The 20,932-nt window shown below is 45.1% G+C and overlaps 2 protein-coding genes and 1 long non-coding RNA gene across 3 annotated transcripts; 2 read left to right on the forward strand and 1 right to left on the reverse strand.

Moving 5' to 3' along the window:
• Positions 1 to 9,560: 9,560 nt before the first annotated feature.
• On the reverse strand, positions 9,561 to 11,147 carry LOC148065860 (uncharacterized). The gene is made up of 5 exons (XR_015713329.1): positions 10,420 to 11,147; positions 10,239 to 10,313; positions 10,078 to 10,158; positions 9,827 to 9,990; positions 9,561 to 9,748 (listed from the first exon to the last, which is right to left on the reverse strand). It is a non-coding gene; the product is annotated as an uncharacterized LOC148065860 (long non-coding RNA).
• Positions 11,148 to 12,109: 962 nt separating this feature from the next.
• On the forward strand, positions 12,110 to 13,026 carry LOC148065861 (uncharacterized). The gene is made up of 2 exons (XM_087808100.1): positions 12,110 to 12,135; positions 12,351 to 13,026. The coding sequence occupies exons 1-2, from the start codon at positions 12,110 to 12,112 to the stop codon at positions 13,024 to 13,026; spliced, it is 702 nt and encodes a 233-aa protein (XP_087664226.1).
• A 1,941-nt stretch (positions 13,027 to 14,967) lies between these two features.
• Positions 14,968 to 15,942, forward strand: LOC148065862 (olfactory receptor 1500-like). Its single transcript, XM_087808101.1, has one exon. It carries the CDS (start codon positions 14,968 to 14,970, stop codon positions 15,940 to 15,942), a length of 975 nt encoding a protein of 324 aa, XP_087664227.1.
• The last annotated feature ends 4,990 nt before the right edge of the window (positions 15,943 to 20,932 follow it).

A 20,932-nucleotide genomic window follows, 5' to 3' on the forward strand; every position in this document is an offset into this window, starting at 1 on the left:
ACTGGTTCAAGACAAGCCTGGATCAGAATTCGAGATACGACACCGGTAATTTAAAACATCTGTTGATCACACCTTAAATCGTAGATAAAAGAACGAAGCAAGACACACCCGGGAAAGGGGGGCTAAAAGACCGAAGAGAAGGTAACCCACGCCCGAGAAACATTTGAACGTGTTATGTCTCGTGTGTTTTTCTTGGTGTTTCCTGTTTTTATTTTGAAACCTGCTCCCTTCTGTGTCTGAGTTTCCTTTCCGGTCCTTCCCCCTGCTGATTGTTATTGTCTCCACCTGTCATGTGTTCTCCCGTTCTGCAGCTGCCAGTGATTGCTGGCAGCCTTCATATTCTGCTCACTCTCCCTCAGTCTTTGTCGGTTCGTCACACTTGCTGTCCCTTGTTTGTCTAGTCCGTGTTTCACGTTTTAGACTTCCGATTCGAGTTTGTTTTGCCTTCCGGGTTTTGACCCTGGTACGTTTTCTCATTTTTCTGCCTCCCTATGCCCTTGACCTGTTTTTTGGATATTGTACCTGTTTGCTGTATATTTTCTGGACTACCTGTGACGATCCCTCTGCCTGCTCCTAATAAAACTGTCAAGTTTTGACGAACAGACACTTTACTGCTCCTGGGTTTTCTTCTGCACCCTGACAGAACGAACCGACCAAACATGAACCCAGCGGAAAGTACCTCCCCGAGTTCGGCGCGACTTTCTGTGAGCAAGTCGTCAAGAACGCTTCCTCCCTCGCTGAGCTGAGGCATGGCATTGAGGCAATGGCCACCCAGCACATTTCCCAGCAGCAAACGTTGTGTCATCAAGTGGTCACCATGGCGGCACAGATCCAATCTCTGGGCGAACAGATGGCTTTGCTCTCCGCCAAGTTCCTGCTCCCTGGACCTAACCTTGCTGCCCGGACTTCCGCGACACCGGCTGCCCCGTCGCCGCTGCCCAATGAGTCGGACGCCGCTGCCATCACCGCACCATCGCCGCACCCTCCACCGGCGCACTCAACCGCCGTCCCTTTTCTCTGGTGACTCCGGTGAAGTGAGTGGATTCCTTGTTAAGTGCAGCTTGCATTTTGAACTGAACTCTGCTGCATTCCCAACCGGACGCACCAGGGTAGCGTACATCGTCTCTCTGTTATGCGGACAAGCGGAGGCCTGGGCCACGGCTGAGTGGAAGCGACGGTCGGACATCTGTGACTCTGTGTAGGAGTTCACCATCATGGCAGCAGAGAGCAACTGGACCAACTCCACGCTCGCGGAGGTCTTCATCGAGGCCCTCGCTCCCAGGATCTGGGTTCACCTCATCCCGCTGTGGCTGCCGGGGACCCTGGACGAGATGACCGAGCTGGTCACCCGCATCGAGACTCGTCAACGTGTCGAGGAGCCCCGGGGCCGGGCACCGCTTCTACCATCCAGCGGCTCCACTCTGCCCACGCACCGCGCCGTCGTCTGCCCCGTGCAGTCTGAGGACATCAAGGAGCCGATGCAGATGGGCCGGTACCATCTTCCCCGCCACGAGAGAGAGGGGAGCTTGGAGGAGCATCGCTACCTGTACTGCAGGGCCGAGGGACACAGTGCCAGGAGCTGTCCGGTAAAAGAGAAGACCTGTCCCTGAAGAGGGTCAGGACGGGTCCGGCACCACCATCTCCTCATCCCTCACGTCCCACCATTTCTGTGACTCTGAGCTGGTACGGGCACACCTGGTCCGTACACGCGTTCATCGATTCAGGAGCTGACAGAAACTTCGTCTCAGCGTCGCTGGTGAGTCGACACGACATCCCTCTCCAGCGGCTGCCACGTCCAATCCGGCCCAAGCCCTCAACGGTCACGTCCTGAGCCGAGTGGAGCAGTGCACCCTACCGGTCTGTCTCTCTTTCGTTGATAGCCACGTCGAAGAGATCCAGCTCCTCGTCCTGGCCTGCTCACCGCACTCCCTCATCTTGGGGCTCCCCTGGCTCCAGTAACACCAGCCACGGATCCAGTGGTCTCCTCTCTCGGTGGTCGGGTGGGGGTTGGGTTGTGACCAGCAGTGTTTCACCTATCTTTCTCTCTGTTCTGCCTGTAGGCTCGCCTTTCCGCCCAGCGCGCCTAACCTCGTCGCCGATCTCTGCTGCGTCCTGCGTGAGAACTATGATGTGGGGGATCGAGAGCTCCTCGCCATCAAGGGGGCTCTGGAGGAGTGGCGTCACTGGCTGGAGGGGGCGGAGAATCCGTTCGTGATTTGGACCGACCACCGCAACCTGGAATATCTGAGAACTGCATGCCGGTTGAACCCACGCTAGTCCCGGTGGTCGTTATTCTTCGCCAGATTCAACTTCATGGTAACTTACAGACCTGGGAGCAAGATCTGTAAAGCAGACGCCCTTTCATGCATGTTGGACCCCACTGACTCCGAATCTGTCCCTGCCTCGATCTTGAAGCCGGGTCTTGTCGTGGGGTCGCTGGTTTGGGAGGTCGAGGAGCGAGTCCGGAGAGCCAACCGCCGAACTCCTGCTCCGACCTCCGGTCCAATTAATCGTCTCTTTGTGCCAGAAAACCTCCGCAAGCAGGTCCTCCACTGGTGCCATGCGTCCAAGTGGTCCTGTCACCCAGGACAACAACGGTCCCTAACTCTGGTGAGACGGCGGTTCTGGTGGCCTGGGCTTGCGAGGGACGTCAAAGAGTATGTGTTGGCCTGTCCGGTGTGTGCGACCAACAAGATCTCATCCGCCCCCTCGCCTGGGAAGCTGCTTCCCCTGCCAGTGCCCGATCGTCCTTGGTCCAATATCTCTATGGACTTCGTCACCGGACTGCCGGTCTCGGAGGGCATGACTGCGGTGCTGACTGTCGTCGACAGGTTCTCTAAGATGGCCTACTTTGTTCCGCTGCCCAAGCTACCGGACGCAAAAGACACGGCCGAGGCTGTCCTGGCCCATGTGTTCCGGCTCCACGGCCTGCCCCGGGACATAGTCTCGGACCGGGGGCCCCAGTTCACCTCCCGCTTTTGGACAGAGTTCTGCCGAATCATCGGGGCCCGGCCCAGGCTCACCTCAGGGTATCACCCCCAGGACAATGGCCAAACGGAGAGGGTTAACCAGGACCTAGAGACCTCTCTCCGCTGCCTGGTCTCCGGCACCCCCACCACCTTGGTCAAGGCTTTCCGGATCTCGAGGAGGAGGTCCAAGTCCCATCGGCATCGGCCCTTGTGCAGCGGTGCAAGTCCACCTGGCTCAAGGCAAGAGTAAAACTTTTGAGTTTGGCGGCCTCCGCCAAGTCTGATGCTGACCGGGGGCGTTCAGATGCTCCTGCCTACAAGGTGGGGGACCGAGTGTGCCTCAGCACTAAAGACATCAGTCTTAATCTACCTTCACGTAAGCTCGCTCCCTGTTTCATGGGACCCTATGCCATCACCAAGGTGGTGAAACCTGTCGCGGTCCGCCTACGCCTTAAGGAGATGCTCATTCACCCCACTTTCCACGTTTCGAAGGTTAAACCCGCTACAGCATCCCGCTGGTTCCGGCCTCTAAACCTCCTCCCCCTCCTAGGGTGGTTGAGGGTGAGAAGGTGTTCACGGTACGGAATATCCTCAACTCTTGGTGGGTTGGTCGGGGCTACCAGTACCTGGTGAATTGGCAGTTTACGGGCCTGAGGAGCGTTCCTGGGAGCCCACTCGGAACATTCTCGACCCCGCCTGATTGAGGAATACAATGCTCGGACTAAAAGAGACATTCCATCACCCAAGACCGAGAACTAATACTTTCACGTTGTATTGTTGTTGTCTCTGTATTGCCTCATTCTGTGTTTTGTTTTTTGTTCTGGGTTTTTTCTCTCTCCTGCCTGTTTGTTCCGTGTTCCCTGTGTCCTCCTCTCGTCGGCTACCTGGTTATGTCTCGTGTGTCTTTCTTGGTGTTTCCTGTTTTTATTTTGAAACCTGCTCCCTTCTGTGTCTGAGTTTCCTTTCCGGTCCTTCCCCCTGCTGATTGTTATTGTCTCCACCTGTCTTGTGTTCTCCCGTTCTGCAGCTGCCAGTGATTGCTGGCAGCCTTCATATTCTGCTCACTCTCCCTCAGTCTTTGTCGTTTCGTCACACTTGCTGTCCCTTGTTTGTCTAGTCCGTGTTTCACGTTTTAGACTTCCGATTCAAGTTTGTTTTGCCTTCCCGGTTTTTACCCTTTTCTTGTTTTTCTGCCTGCCTATGCCCTTGACCTGTTTTTGGATATTGTACCTGTTTGCGGTATATTTACTGAACTACCTGTGACGATCCCTCTGACTGCTCCTAATAAAAGTGTTACGTTTTGACGAACAGGCACTTTCTGCTCCTGGGTTTCCTTCCGCACCCTGACAGAATGATTAAATTACAAGAAAACATTTAGGATGTCTCTCTGCTGGTGATCGTGGCACAAGGAACTTGAAAGGACCATTTGGCCGGAAAGAGACGACCTCTCGGATCGGAAATTTGCCTCAAATATAGCGATGTTTCTAGAGCCCGGGACCTTTTCTCCCGGGGCTATTGACCTGTACAGTCGCCGGGACAAAGTGCGTCCGGTCAATCGTAATTGAAAGCTTGTATTTTGTTTGACTTGTAACGCCAAATAAACGACCCGTTACACACTCTGGATTGTTCATCTTTCTCCACGACGCGAAGTATAAGACCCGGGACGGAAGTGACGTCGTGTTGGAGCGACGGAACGGACTCCGTTTTTTGATCGTTTTAGAATCAATATTTTGTTCTATAACAAACACATGTTGTGTTGTGTGTGTGTGAAGATAAATTAACCATTATTATGTTTCATAATTTCTTCTCCTTCTGCACTGAATGAATCACAGTCAGAGTCAGAATCTATTGTCATTGCACATAGTTCAACCAAATGAAAGTTCGTCATCCAGACGGTGCACATGACGACACATGTTTCAAGTAAAAATATCAAAGAAGGTTTAAAAAGACGTATAAAAAGTAAGAAACAAAGATCAATAGATAGGCAGCAGAGGTCAAAGGTTTAATAACGTTATTAAAAGTGTTTTTTTTTTTTCAAGGTGCTCTGAGATGTGAACACATGTCTTTAATGATCCTTATTTGTGTTTATTCACTTCACGTATAGCTGAGGGTAGAAACTGATCTTGAGTCTGTTTGTTTTCGAGGAAGCTGAAGCGTCAGAGGGCAGCAGGTGAACAGGTGAGGAACAGGTTAGCAAGGGTTCAGGATGTTGAAGGCAGCGAGAATTCAAGATGTCACTCAGTGTGGGCAGAGGTCAGTGTTGATGACCCTCCGTAGTACTGTCCTGTCGTTGTAGTGCAGTAACATATGGTTCTCCAGTAGGACAACACACTCTGGATGGAGCAGCAGTACAAGGACAGCAGCAGCTTCTCCTTCTGGTTGTTGTCGCTGATGGACCTTCTTCTGTGGAACTCTTCACAGCATCATAACTCCAGTCTTCAGAGAGAAGCTTCTTATGAAATAGACCCTCTGAAGGTTTCAGACTCGGGTCAGTACCAAGAACAGTGCTGGACCCAGAACAACATGACGCACGAGAGGAACTCCACTCTCCTGGTTTGTGACACACGAAAGATGAGACGTCAGGATTTGAGACCTTATGTTGGACCAACACGTCCTCACACCCGAGGCTTCATACCGTCCGACGCAGTGCAATTTCCCCCCGGCGTCCCTAAGGTGACGTTACAGGGGGGACAAAAACGTTGGTTTTAGCCTACCCGGGTCACCCAGTAATATACAGAGCACTCCGTGACGTCTCGCTGTTGTCATTTGGCTACCGTAATTCTAAAACTATAAGGCGCACTTGAAATGTTTAATGTCAAGACTGCGATTCTACCCCCGATTGTGCTTAACGACCTCAAACCACTTTGAGGTCGTACATAAATCGGTAAAAAATGCTTCATTTGTATTTTTTGAAGCGTGGATTGTTCACGCATCGCGGAAGTCAAGAGGCTCTCGCGGATTAATACATGCTTAAAAGGTCCTGTAAAAGTGAATATAATGTTTATTTTTAGGTGTTTCAACTCCATAATGTTGACATTGTTTTATGAATAAGTAAAATAAAGTCTGTGTTATTTCGCTTGAACCTCTTTATAATCCGGTGCGCTTATCTATGAAAATAGAACCTTTCATTGAGATTGCGTTTATGGACATATGTTTTCTTTTTATTTAGCTGCGATTATGAGTGATCTATGTGACGTTTGTCAACATAGATCGCGATCCTGCACAGGTGACGTCACACACGCTAATAAACTGATCGTGCAGGAATGCAATTTCCGCCAAACCCCCGGATGTTGACGTCAGACTTGTTGTTACTCGTCCCAGAACATGCGTTTTTGTCCTCACTTTTGTGCAGTATCTTGACGGAACCAGGTGCGCGTCACTCGTCTATTGAGGTAAGATATAATTATTGCTTTAAGTCGACTCAGAAATAAGGTTTCATTGCGTGTAATGTAACTTTCTGTGGTGCGTTAACACGAGAGATAGTTCGCTAAAACTTAGCCTTTTAAACTATAATGCATTTCACACACGTATTTTGTTTGTTATTTTGAAAGGACGAAAATATATTTATATTCCTATAAAAAGTTTGCTATATTGGTAGGTCATGGTAGGCGATTTATTTTAATAATATTCAAGATATTGATTTCATTTATCACTTCCGCATATTAATACAGATAACATATTTATCGTATTTAATTATACAAGTATACGTTTATTTTAACCCTTTTGGATGAGGGATTTGATCTGTTTTAGTTTTCTTTAAATGAAAGAATATATATAAAATAATAATGAAGTAGTTGAAGTATTTTAAATTCCAGCATAAAGAGGTAAACCAGATGGAAACACCATCAAACAATGGATGAAGGAAACATGGAGCGCTTATCTCTGAATTATCAAGTATACTTGCTTGTATTTATTGATTTATTATATTTAAAAGGGAGCACTAGTATGTTTTAGTTTTGTATTTGCATGGAAGTGACCTGCAAGAACTGCACAGAACTCCAGACCACCTTTCTCTCAGTGGTTCCTGCCAAATGATTTCAAATGTGAAGTAAGTGAGTAAGTAATATTTGTAACATAGTGAACACAAACTTGTAAACCTACAGCCCATCCCATCACTGAAATAATTTAAACAAATTCTATGTTCTTTTCTAGGTGAGATGGAGTGCTTCATATCATGTGCTGGACTAACCATTGGAGGTGGAAGGGGTCAACACATGTCAAAAGCAGGTGAGGTGGTTACATCATACACACTTTGGTCATTAAAATAGTCATGTTTGGTAATAATGATCAATACATTTCTGTGGCAGGACGCACTGACATGCTGACGCTTATGGCCAAGGTTTTCTGGCTTCTGTTGTTGGAAACACTTGGTCGTGCCTGTCAAGGTGGTAGGTAGCAAGTGAAGAACATAACTAGTACAAGTACAGCTGATCATTCTTATTGTCTTACTCTTTTAAGATGCACCATGCGCTTGACTGGTGAGGCTTTGAAGGATCTTCAGAGCATTTGAGGAGCAGGAGCAAGTAAGTGTGACGTCACTCGAACCATGACTCGGACCAGAAACTACTACACACAAGTCTTCGTTGAGGATGAGACCATCAAAGTCGTGCAGATTCCCTCTGATGGTTACTCTTGACATTTGTGATGATCTGTAAACAATTGTTTGATTTGAAACCTGTAATAAAGCACAATTTGATATCATTTTGAATAATGCTCCCATAGTATTCATCCCAACATGATCAATGCAGTTGTAACTTCAGAGATGCCTATAATTGATACCAATGAATGCTTAAAAAATTAAAATAAAGTTTTTATGATAACAGTTCATATCTTTTATTATGACAGGGTGATAAAAAGCAGCTCATGTACAATGTTCATATTGGAGTTAATAGCTTAACCAGTGTCAAAGGCATTTATGCCTTAAAAGTTGACTACTATTGGAATAATTACATCTATAATCATACGTTAGTAATCAATAACATGTATTGAATTAGTAGATACATAATCATACGCTAGTAATCAAAACATGTACTGCTTACAGCTAATCAATAATTAACAGAGGCTTGATATTGAGGCTAGTGTGAACTATCATGCTCATTTTTAGAACCCCAGGGGCCGCTGGCAATGAACCAGGGCCAAAAACGTGTTTTTCATGACTGTTGCTCTTTTGCTCTTATGTGACCTCTGTGACCCTCAGACACATGAAACTTGGTCTGTGTGACCTCTGACACCTCTAAAATCATATGCTGGTGGAACCATAATGATAACTCCTCCCAAACCGGAAGTAGCTTCAGGAAGCATCAAGAAAAACGCCCTTGAAAACACATGTACACAAATGGAACATGAAGAAGCTCTAAAAGTTTCAGATCATTTGAAATAACAATGGTCGATTTATAGAGCTTCAAAGTCCCGATTTCTCCAAGTTTCCCATGATACCATGGGGTGCAGGAAGTTCATAGCAACATCAAACCACCACATTTCAACTCAGAATGGAGTCTAGAATAACATATCCAAAAATCAGCTCTGAGGTTCAAGAAGAAAAAAAGTTGCCTAAGTCCATTTCTGCAAGATCAGGTCTTGTCATTCTGTTACACTCAGAGACCATCTTGACAGAAGAATGACAACCTCTCCCTCATTTTTGGACTGATTGACACCAAACTTCTCACACGATAGTAGGAGACCATCTGAATGTGTCATATAAATATCAGCTTTACAAGGGCCTTCATGCCTCTTGAAGTTACATAATTAACCCTTTGATGTAGAACAGGCCACTACAAACAAATTAATCATGTTGGGGTGTGTAGTTTTCTGATAGTATAACAGCAGTCTTGAGTCACCTATCAATAACATAAATATGTATATTTTAAAGTTCAAACAAATGTAATGTGGGTCTCACAAAGCTTTTAGACGTGCTGTCTTCTATTTCATAGTTTGAGTGTAATTTACAAATAGCTCTTCAGTTGCTATTTTAAACAATAATGATTACTGATGAATTAAATACATTTTTACTGCTTACACATATCACATGGAATGACAAAATTATTAAAGTTATTGCAAGTGTGGTGATTTCAAGAAAGCAGTGGTTTATCTCTGTTTATCATAAATATCTCCACTGCGTTTTGCTGAATGTTTGTTTGTTTATGTTTGTATTTTGTTGATGTACTTTGGGTGTTGATGGTTAATAATTGAGTAGTGAAGGGGTTGGTATAGACGAGCTTATGCTTCATCCTTCTTACTTTGGACATGTTGGGTTAATATTATTGTTTTGACTATAATTATTGTTTGACTAATGTCATTGGTTTTGTTTGTTTGTCTTAATTTTACTTTCTTATGTAACATGTTCGAAATAAAGCGTTCATTCATTCATGATTTATTAACATGTGATGTCTGCTTTGCCTGAATATTGTTCATGTTGAACTCTATGTCGATCTCAAACTGAGTTAAACAGAGACCTTTTTACAACTTTTAAATCACCAATAGTCATTTTCACAACACATTACCTGCACTGATGATGAATACTATGGGACGTTATTCAAAATGATATCAAATTGTGCTTTATTACAGGTTTCATATCAAACAATTGTTCACAGATTGTCACAAATGTCACGAGTAACCATCAGAGTGAATCTGCACGGCGTTGATGGTCTCATCCTCAGCGAAGGTGTGTGTAGTAGTTTCTGGTCCGAGTCATGGTTCGAGTGACATCATGCTGACTTGCTCCTGCTCCTAAAATGCTCTGAAGATCCTTCAAAGCCTCACCAGTCAAGCCCATGGTGCATCTTAAAAGAGTAAGACAACAAGAATGATCAGCTGTACTTGTACAAGTTCTGTTCTTCACTTGCTAAATAAACTCTTACCTTGCTGTGACGCTGCCATGCGAAACAACTCTTTCAGGGAATCACAACGACTTGACAGAGACGTCCAGAGGTGGTTCATCTCCTTCTCAAGAATCTTTCACTTCCTGCCGTCTCCTTACTGCCATTACAACGTCGAATCCTCTTTGTCCGAAAGTCAACAGAACCTGGAAATCATTGTGTAATGAAGTCGTATGATTCCGATCATTTGAAGTGTAAAATCTATTGAAAAAGACTCTTCAGTTGGTACCTACCACCTTGACAGGCACGACCAAGTGTTTCCAACAACAGTAGCCAGAAAACCTTGGCCATAAGCGTCAGCATGTCAGTGCGTCCTGCCACAGAAATGTATTGATCATTATTACCAAACAGGACTATTTTAATGACCAAAGTGTGTATGATGTAACCACCTCACCTGCTTTTGACATGTGTTGACCCCTTCCACCTCCAATGGTTAGTCCAGCACCTGAAATGCAGCACTCCATCTCACCTAGAAAAGAACATAGAATTGCATTTTAGATTATTTCCATGATGGGATGTGCTGTAGGTTTACAAGTTTGTGTTCACTATGTTACAAATATTACTTACTCACTTACTTCAAATTTGAAATCATTTGGCAGGAACCACTGAGAGAAAGGTTTCATGTCAAGCAGGTCTGGAGTTCTGTGCAGCTCTTGCAGGTCACTTCCATGCAAAAACAAAACTAAAACATACTAGTGCTCCCTTTTAAATATAATAAATCAATAAATACAAGCAATTATACTTGATCATTCAGAGATAAGCTCTCCATGTTTCCTTCATCCATTGTTTTATGGTGTTTCCATCTGGTTTACCTCTTTATGCTGGAATTTAAACTACTTTTCATTATTATTTTATATATATTCTTTCATTTAAAGAAAACTACAACAGATCAAATCCCTCATCCAAAAGGGTTAAAATAAACGTATACTTATATAATTAAATACGATAAATATGTTATCTATATTAATATGCGGAAGTGATAAATGAAATCAATATCTTGAATATTAATAAAATAAATCGCCTACCATGACCTACCAATATAGCAAACTTTTTATAGGAATATAAATATACTTCCGTCCTTTCAAAACAACAAACAAAATACGTGTGTGAAATGCATTATAGTTTAAAAGGCTAAGTTTTAGCGAACTAGCTCTCATGTTAACGCACCACAGAAAGTTACATTACACGCAATGAAACCTTATTTCTGAGTCGACTTAAAGCAATAATTATATCTTACCTCAATAGACGAGTGACGCGCACCTGGTTCCGTCAAGTTACTGCACAAACGTGAGGACAAAAACGCATGTTCTGGGACGAGTAACAACATGTCTGACGTCAACAACCGGGGGTTTGGCGGAAGTTGCGTGTGCGGCAGTTTGAAAACTTTTTAGCTGACTTAACTCGGTCTTTATACAAGCACACATCTACAATTGTATTCCATGGCGATTTTAAACAAACAAGCACATTATCCCATATTATTCCTGTGGTGTGACGGCTCTACATTCCTGCACGATCAGTTTATTAGCGTGTGTGACGTCACCTCTGCAGGATCGCGATCTATGTTGACAAACGTCACATAGATCATAATCGCAGCTAAATAAAAAGAAAACATATGTCCATAAACGCAATCTCAATGAAAGGTTCTATTTTCATAGAAAAGCGCACCGGATTATAAAGAGGATCAAGCGAAATAACACAGACTTTATTTTACTTATTCATCAAACAATGTCAACATTATGGAGTTGAAACACCTAAAAATATACAATATAGTCACTTTTAAAGGACCTTATAAGCATGTATTAATCCGTGAGAGCCTCTTGACTTCTGCGATGTGTGAACAATCCAGGCTTCAAAAAATACAAATGAAGCATTTTTTACCGATTTATGGTCGTCATGTAGGACCTCAAAGTGGTTTGAAGTCATAAAGCACAATCGGGGGTAGAATCGCAGTGTTGACATTAAACATTTCAAGCGCGCTTCATAGTTTTAGAATTACGGTAGCCAAATGACAACAGCAGACATGTCACGTCACGTTACCATGGCAACGAATAGGTGGGCGACGCGTCAAATGTAACCCGGGTCGTTTGAATCCGACGTCGGGGAGTGCTCTGTATATTACTGGGTGACCCGGGTAGGCTAAAACCGATGTTTTTGTCCCACCTGTAACGTCACCTTAGGGACGCCAGGGGGGAATTGCACGGCGTCGGACAGTATGACGCCTCAGGTGTGAGGACGTGTTGGTTGGACAGACACTGGAGCTGAACCATGACGGTGTGGGACCAAACCAGTGGGTTTCACATCATTATAACCACAGAACAAGAAATTTTAAATCAGCTTTATCATCATCCTCAATGTACAAACTACAGCAAGTGAAGAACAAACCATGTCTTCTGGTAACGTTTGACAGAAGATCTGATCCGGTCTATTATTACTGTTTGGAGAAGAACCAGAGCTGTGAACTACTGAAGGAGTTTCATGTTTTTGTACAATATAATTACATTCACAGCTCGGTCGGAGAGAGTCTGGAGCTGAACTGCTCTGACATCAGTGGAAACAAACCACACGTGTGGAGGATCCTTAATTCAGTGACGGAATATAAAAAGAGTCACAACTACACTCTGATGTTTCCATCACTGACCTTGAACCACACAGGTGGTTACCTCTGTGATCGCAATGGTCAGTATGATTTTTACATGCTGTATGTGTGTCCTGAGTCTGACCCGCCTGCTGATGTGTTTTTAACTAGAGGAGAAAACAAGACTCTACAATGTGGCGACTGGAAACAGCCTGATAAGATCTTCTGGTTCATGAAGACAAACAGAACTGAAGGACGAACATCACGTGTATATGAAGGACAAGAAGACGGAATCTTTCGTTCCAATATGAGCCTGGTGATCACTAACATCTCTCTGGAACACAGCGGAGAGTTCTGGTGTGTGGTTATGAAAGACAAACATTGTGTGTTCACATCTAAGACCCTTGTAATGTTCGGAGAGCCAGAGGTTGATCACCATCTAGTGCGGTCTGTGATGCTCAGTGTCGTGATCTTCATGATGTGTGTTGTTGTTGTTGTTGTGGTCTGGAGGAGCAGGAGTAGAGAGCAGCTCCCAGTACCTGTGGAGCAAGTGGAGATGTTGGATGTGTCTCCAGCGTCAGCAGATGTTCAGCCAGAGACTCTCTGAGGCGTCAACATGATCCACGTGTGTTTGGATGAATCTTTCTTTGACTGTTTGTTTGTAATCATTGTGACTCTTGTTTCCTCTTCAGTGTCAATAAAGTTCAACCATTGACCTCCAATAAAAGACTCCAGTTTTCTTTGTGTAGAGATGAGTTTACGTCACATATTATTCTGACTTTTTTCTTCCTGTTTTCCTTCTTTCTGCTCCTCAGTCTGGTTCTGTTTCTCACTGATGTCTCTTCTCTTTTCAAACATTTTCTCCAGAAAACAAGGTCAATACTCTCCTTTTTAATCTCCTTCCTGATAACATCACCGACTGCTTCAATAATGATGTATTTGACACGAGAACACAGTGTTTCTAAATGTCTCTCATCTTTCTGACATTTCTACACTTGAAAATGCAAGGATTTGAGATGCTATTATTTTGTTACGTGTTATTTTGAAAACCATTAACCGGAAGTTGACCTTTCAGCGCGAGTGTTAAAAGGCAGAAAAGTTTACATTTACGAGCAGAAACTCTTGGTAACATGAGAGACAAAGATTTTCCAGAGAATCCAGTGTCGACGCTTGATAAGGAGAACAAAGTAGTTATTCAATGTATTTGTAACATCTTTACCTTTGTTGATAATGTTGTTTATTCTCTTCAAAATAAACTTCTGCTGTGTCTTCGTATTTGTTTTATATTGAATTTAAAACGCTACGAATTAAAAAAAATTGAATAAATGAAATTAAAATTGAACAAATATTGAATAATTTAAATTATTTCAATCTTTCAATATTAAAAAATAAATGAATTCAACCATTCAAAATTCTGACGGCTTTGATTTACTTCCATAATAAAGTGTTGAATTATATTTTTCTAAAAGTATTTACATGACATGTTTAAACTTCTATTGTTTTGAATGTTGATATTTTTATCTGCTATTAACTCTTTTGTGCAAAACTAGCAGACGACTGTCATGTGACCATACATACCATAACCTGAGAACTTTATTCGTTCCCGTTCGACAGTTTTTCCTCGCATGAACATCCAGATCAACTCTTCATCCTTGTTTAAAAGTTTCTCTTCTAATTGTTAGAATAAACTTTGGTATTATTGTAGATTTTAGTGTTTTTTTGTTCAGTCCAAGAACCTCGCTTTCTTCCAACAATCCTGAAACATACAGAGTTTAAGTGATAATTCTAAATTGTCCAAAATTGTTCATCTATACAAGTTCCCTGAGACGTATGTAAAGTGTATCAGTGTCAAGATGTTAATGCTTGAATTAAAAAATATATATTTAGAAACGTAACATTTTTATTTAAAAATAAATCAATCATTTCTATATTGAAAGGTCGATTTTATTTTTATAGTTGAATTAAAAACATTTTAGTTATAGTTTGAAATTCTAATAATTCAATTATACATTTTCTCATTCCAATAATATTTTTCAATTAATTATCTCTGAAATTCAATTGAAAAATGTCGGTATAATAGTGACACTAGACATTACCAACAGAGTACCGAGCTACTTGATCCAACTTTAGTAAATCATGGTGTGATGTTGAATTCAGAAAGTGTTTTTGAATTATTGGAATTAAAATATCAAACAAACATTAATCAAATAAGACTTATTGTACATTTTAAATGTTAAATACAAACCTTAACTATTCTCATGGTATTACAACTGTTCAGGGTATCCCCCGTTTATCCCAAAGTAGCTGGGACAGGCTTTATTTTATCTTTAAAAGCAGAAGAAAATACTAAAGTATGATATTTAGCTCAAGAACTGAAGAAGTTAGGAAGACTTTGAACATCAATAGTTTGAAATTGTGTATCTGGACAAAGTGATGCAATTGTGTGATGTGTCACAGGAGACGAGCGACAAGTGAACAACACCCTCCTCCTCCATTTAAAGCTGGTCTCGCTCTGAGCTCCACACCAGACCTTCTGGACCTTTCACAGATGGAGCTGTTCAACTCTGCTCTGGGCAGAAACATCACTCTAGTGCGTCCGCTTTACTTCACCATCAGTGGCTTCGTAGGGATCCCCAACATGAAATACTACTACATCGTCATGGTGATCATCTTCGTGGTCTCCATGGTGGGCAACTTCTTGGTCATGGCCTTGATAGTCTGGGATCGCGACCTGAGGAATCCCAAATACCTGGCGGTGTTTAACCTGGTGCTGACCGACGTGCTCAGCAACATGGCGCTGGTGCCGAAGCTGCTGGACACCTTCCTCTTCGACCGCCCCCACATCTTCTACAACCACTGTCTGACCGCCATGTTCTTCAACTTCACCTTCGGGGGCATGCAGTCCTTGAACCTGGTGATCCTGGCCTACGACCGCCTGGTGGCCATCATGTTCCCGCTGCACTACTCTGTGAAGGTCACCAGCAAGTCGATGCTGACCGTGGTCGCGCTGGCGTGGCTCCTGTGCGTCGGCCTGATTCTGACCACCGTCTGCCTCGTCACCAGACTGTCCTTCTGTGAGTCCGTGGTCATCAAGAGCTACTTCTGCGACCACGGGCCTATTTACAGGCTGGCCTGCAACGACAACTACCCCAGCCTGATCGTGGGCCAGGTGTGCGTTGCCACATTACTCTGGTTCCCTCTGCTGTTCATCCTCATCACGTACGGCTTCATCGGCCTGGCTCTGATCAAGATCTCCACGCTCAGAGAGCGACTGAAAGCTCTGAAGACGTGCAGCGCTCACCTGCTGCTGGTGTCCATCTTCTACCTCCCCCTCATATTCGTCTATCTCTTCTCAGCGGTGATACACCCCAACGCCCGGATGATCACCATGTCCCTGACCACGTCACTCCCGCCCATGTTGAACCCGATCATCTACGTCCTGCAGACGCAGGAAATCCGAGCGTCTGTGGCCAAGTTACGGAGAATTAGAGGTCAGGCCAAGGTATGGAAGACAGATCGATAAACGTGATGAAAATGTGTTACTTGCATTTACTTACACCTCAAGTGTTTTTTTCAAACTTAAATGAAAAAATGAAACAATTATGTTAGATAATTTTTTTATGTTATGAATTTTTTATGGCAAGTTTAACGTCATGTTGCCTTTTGTTCATCACATTTCACTTCATTCATTGTATTCTTTGCTGTCATGATTATGATATGGATCTCTGTGTGAAAATATGTGCCACAAACAGAAGAATCTTTCAATGGAGTAGGATATAAAAAAAAGTACTTTACTTCTTCCTACTCCTTTTTCAAACTACAGGGTTTTGTTACGTTTGCTTTTTGTTTAATTGGTGTCTTGTTATGTACAAATAATTGACACAGTTTTTCCTTTTAAAGAAATAAACAAGTTTATTCATTCATTCATTTTACTTAAATAAATCCTATGTTGTGTTTACATATTTTGCCAATAAACATGTTCTGATTCTGAACTGGTTGTATTTTATCATCTTTTATATTCAGTGCCAGAATGTTTTTCATTAAAAAATGACATAAAAGTGGATGAATATAATCATGTTTAAAATCATTCTTTCTTTTCAAAACATACTTTTACGGACGGGCTTTGAAGTGATGCCGTCTTTAAACTCCTGTCACCCTTTTAACAACAGGTTTTACTCTAATAAGAGATTAATTTATCTCATCTTTTATCATATTCTGATGTTTTTTTTAATCATGTTTGTATGTAAAGCACACAACACTGAAAGACTTCAAACTGCCATTTAAATGAATTATTAAGTATATTATTAGAAATGTTTGGTTTGGATCATTTACATCACCGTTTGAAAATAAATCCAACAAGCAATTGAATTAAAATATGATCATATAACTTTATATAAAATATATCCCAGTGGATGCTTTTAAACTGACTTTTATAATTACTCTGAGCAGGTGAGATTCAGTCTGACAAATATTCAGGTAATATTCAGTGTACAGAGGAGGGAAAAAAATCATGATATAGTCTTTGAACGTCTGGACGTGCTTCTGGCAGACGCGCCAGTCCTGATGTTCCTCCATACACTCCTACAGTGCGCAGCCGGTGCGAGAGATCATCTTGTAAGAAGTTCTGACAGATACTTATATCAGGTTTATTTAAAAACCATTATTGCGAAACATTTCAAAGAAAGAAAACGAACGTGAGAGTGTTTCCTGCCGCGATGTTTATCATCGTCCACGTCACGGATGCGTTGACACGCGTGTGTTTGTTTCTACCTCTTTCTATCAGTGAGAGATTAGATGAGCTCGACGTCAGGATCACAAAGTTGTCACTCAAGTTGTTTACATGTTTTTCAAGAGGGTTTTATCTTAACACTAAATATAGTTGAACATCTTTCCTCTGATAAACTGAAGTTTTGATCACTTTCTCTGATTCACTGTTTGTAACCGTGATTCTTATAGATCCGTCTTATTCTGATGCTGGTCGTTGTTAAACCTCGATGTTCATCTGCCAAATTAAAGCTGAAATTATGAACATGTATGAGTTGTTATAATACAATTATTATATACTATACGTATACGCCATACTTAAATGAATGCTAAAAGATAATCAAAATATAAAGTATAAATTACTCGCTTGATCTAAGAGTTTAAACGTTTGACTGCACATTCACAATCAACATTCCACTCAGACTGATTCACACTGGTTCAAGACAAGCCTGGATCAGAATTCGAGATACGACACCGGTAATTTAAAACATCTGTTGATCACACCTTAAATCGTAGATCAAAGAACGAAGCAAGACACACCCGGGAAAGGGGGGCTAAAAGACCGAAGAGAAGGTAACCCCTGAGTTATCTATCATAACCTCAGGTTCTACGAGTTGGTGCGAAGCCCTCTAACGGCTTCGCTATTGGTTTACCCCGAGGCACCGCCTCGTCTCTGAGAAAGCTTAATGAACTCGCCACCCAGCAGGGGCAGTCCACTTCCTATGAAGGCAGGAAGCACCCGCCGCACTTCCTCCAACTGAAAACTTAGCGAGAAGGGCGGCCGCTGGGCGACGAGGTTAGAGGGCTTCGCACCAACTCGTAGAACCTGAGGTTATGATAGATAACTCAGGGGTTCTACGTCATTGGTGCTCCGCCCTCTAACGGCTTCGCTATTGGTTTAACCCAACGGCGAAGCCTGACGGGATAAATGTACCCCCAGCTGGACGCCGCTCCTGGAGCAGCATCGCTAGGGCCCCACCGGCCCAGGATCCAAGTCTACTGGAGCCGTGAGCCTCGATGGGTGCGCTCAAAACTGTATGAGCTACTGATCCCGCCGTCACGTCGAGGAGATAGGCTTTAGCAAAGGTAGACGTGGACGCCCAAGAGGCAGCTGAGCAGATATCCTCTGCTGCCACACACCGCAAAAGAGCCACTGAGGCTGCCACACCACGGGTGGAATGTGCCCTCAGACCGCTAGGAGCGGATCCACCTGCTGCTTGGTAGGCCCGGATAATGGCCGATCTCACCCAATGAGAAAACCTCTGGGAGGATATCGCCTCTCCCCGTCGGCATCTACCGTGGCAGACAAAAAGGGCATCAGAGCGCCTAAACACGGCCAACGCCCTTACTGGACACAACAGGTGAAGCCGTTCCTGACCCGGGTCCGAGTGGGGCGGCGGGTGAAAGGCCCGCAGCGTGATGGTCGACGCCCGGAACAAGGAACTCAGAATCTTTGGGCGGAACGCTGGGTTAGGACGCAAAGACACCGAAGACTCCTCGACGCCAAAGGAAAGACACTCAGGGCTAATGGAGAGAGCACAAAGCTCACTCGCTCTCTTCGTGGTTGTTAGTGCCAGAAGGAGCGATACCTTGAAAGACAAGATCTCCAGTGGGACTTGGTCAAAGGTCGGGCCTGTGAGAGAGTCCAGTATCAACTGGAGATCCCACTGAGGGCTGGAAGGCCTTGCAGGAGGTCAAAGCCTGCAGGCACCCCGCAAGAAACGCGCCACCAGAGGGTGGGCGCGAGCCGAAGCACCCTCAAACCCGACATGCTTCGACGCTATGGCTGACGCGAACACTCTCAGTGTCGCCACAGTCCGTCCGCTGTCCAGCAAATGTTGCAGAAAAGACAGGATAGCGGAGACCAAACAGGAGCTGGGGTCCAAGGACCTGTCTGAACACCAGCGGGAGAAAATCCCCCACTTTGAGGCATAAAGCCTGCGTGTTGACGGTCCAAAGTCCCACTCAGCTCGTCCCGTGCAGGAGCCACACCTTGAGAGGCCAGCCCAGCACCCGGGGCGCTGTCAGAGTCCCCCCTGCCTGACGCAGGGCAGCGGGGCCCCGACCGCCATGCGCACCAGCTCTGGGAACCAGAGCGCCCCCGGGGAGTCTGGTGCTACTAGTATCAACCTCAGCCCCTCCCGCCTCGCCCTCCGAACCAAAGGGAGAAGGAGCAGCGGAGGAGGGAAGGCGAACAGTAGACCGACCGGCCAACTCGAATGGGCTAAAGCGTCCACGCCTAGTGGGGGGCAATCCGATGCCCTGAGAGAGAACCAGAGAGGACATTTGAAGTTCTCCTTGCTGGCGAAGAGGTCTGCAACCGGGTGACCGAACCGAGACCAGATCTCTCTCGCCACTGCCTTGGACAGACCCCATTCGTCCTGGACAGCCCCCCTCGACAGTCTGTCCGCTACTGTGTTCAGCTCGCCCGGTACATGCTGAGCTCTGAGCGAAAGCAGGTGACGGTCTGCCCACAGCCAAATCTTCTTTGCCACACTCAGAAGGGGTGGGTATCTGACACCACCTTGGCGATTTACGTACGCCACGGCGGTGGAGCTGTCGGATAGTACTAGGACGTTGGACCGTGACAGTTGGGGAGAGAGGTGAAGCAGGACATTGTAAATCGCCTTCAGCTCTAGCCAGTTTATGTGTCTGAGCACCGGTCTACTCCAGACCCCACTGGCATAGGCCTGACCCGAGAAGCCTCCCCAACCTGTCAGAGAAGTGTCTGTGAACACCTGAGTGTAGTGAAGGACACAACCCAATGGAACTCTCCGTCTGAGGTTGGCTAGAGAGTTCCAAAACTGGATGTCCTGCAAAACCCGAGCGGGAAGGCGCACTTTCCGACCTCGTTCCCGCTTGAGGTCTAGCTTGAGACGACCAAACCTTCTCTGAAGCTCCCTCATATGCAGCAAGCCCAGCCGAACTTCCGTGTGAGCTGCTGCCATGAGCCCCAGGAGGGACATAACAGTGCCTGCTGTTGTCACGTGACACCGAACTTCCAGCAACTGTGATCCCTGAAAAACGCGGGGGTTGACGGGCAAATTTTAGCGCATAGCCCCGCCTGATTACTCCCCCCAGCCAAGTGGAATGAAGTAAAACCAGCCGACTCCAAGCCGAATAGTGTTCTGTCAGAACCGCAGCCCTGGCGAACTTTGGGTTGTCCTCCGGCCCGCCCCCGCGAACGTCCAAGAGCGGGCCGTAGACGAAAGGGCATCACACAAGCCGCGTCTCTATCTCTTGAATCAACAGAGCATGTACTCGAGTTGGAGTCACTAGAACCCCCACTTTCATACATAAAATCCGGCTCTGTGGGAGAAACGCGCAAGTGCGTGTGAGAAACCTCAGATCCGCGTCGCGTCGGCACCGCATCACTCACCAGGTCCCGTACATTCTCAAGCTCCGCTGGCGGTCCTGACCTGCTCATCACTCGTGAGATCCGACCGACACGCACCTCTCCAGTTGATCGACCAGAAGGGGCAGAAGTTCCTCGCCCTCGCCTGGTCTCAGGACGGCGAGAAAACTCGAGTGTAAAAGCACCATGTTGCGTCAGTTCCATGGCGTTCCCTCTTTTCCGCCGCCAAACGTGACGTCCTCCACGGTGCCAGTGCTTGTTGACAGCGCTGTGGGGCAAGGAACAACCTCCGGTCAACACAGACATGTCCGGACTAGTTCCACTCACCTCAGCTGTCAAGCTCTGTCGGGCACGAGTGCTGGTCGACGCGGAAGTAAACACAGCTGATTCAGCA

Source organism: Callionymus lyra, chromosome 14 (genome assembly GCF_982586985.1).
Source record: "Callionymus lyra chromosome 14, fCalLyr1.hap1.1, whole genome shotgun sequence".
NCBI classification, from domain to species: domain Eukaryota; kingdom Metazoa; phylum Chordata; class Actinopteri; order Syngnathiformes; family Callionymidae; genus Callionymus; species Callionymus lyra.

Excerpts from the sequence above, each read along its gene's own strand:
- LOC148065861 (XM_087808100.1), top strand. The coding sequence starts at position 12,110 with ATGACGGTGTGGGACCAAACCAGTGG. Across the intron at positions 12,136-12,350 it reads GTGTGGGACCAAACCAGTGG|CTCGGTCGGAGAGAGTCTGG; the intron begins GTTTCACATCAT and ends TTACATTCACAG.
- LOC148065862 (XM_087808101.1), top strand. The coding sequence starts at position 14,968 with ATGGAGCTGTTCAACTCTGCTCTGGGCAGAAACATCACTCTAGTGCGT.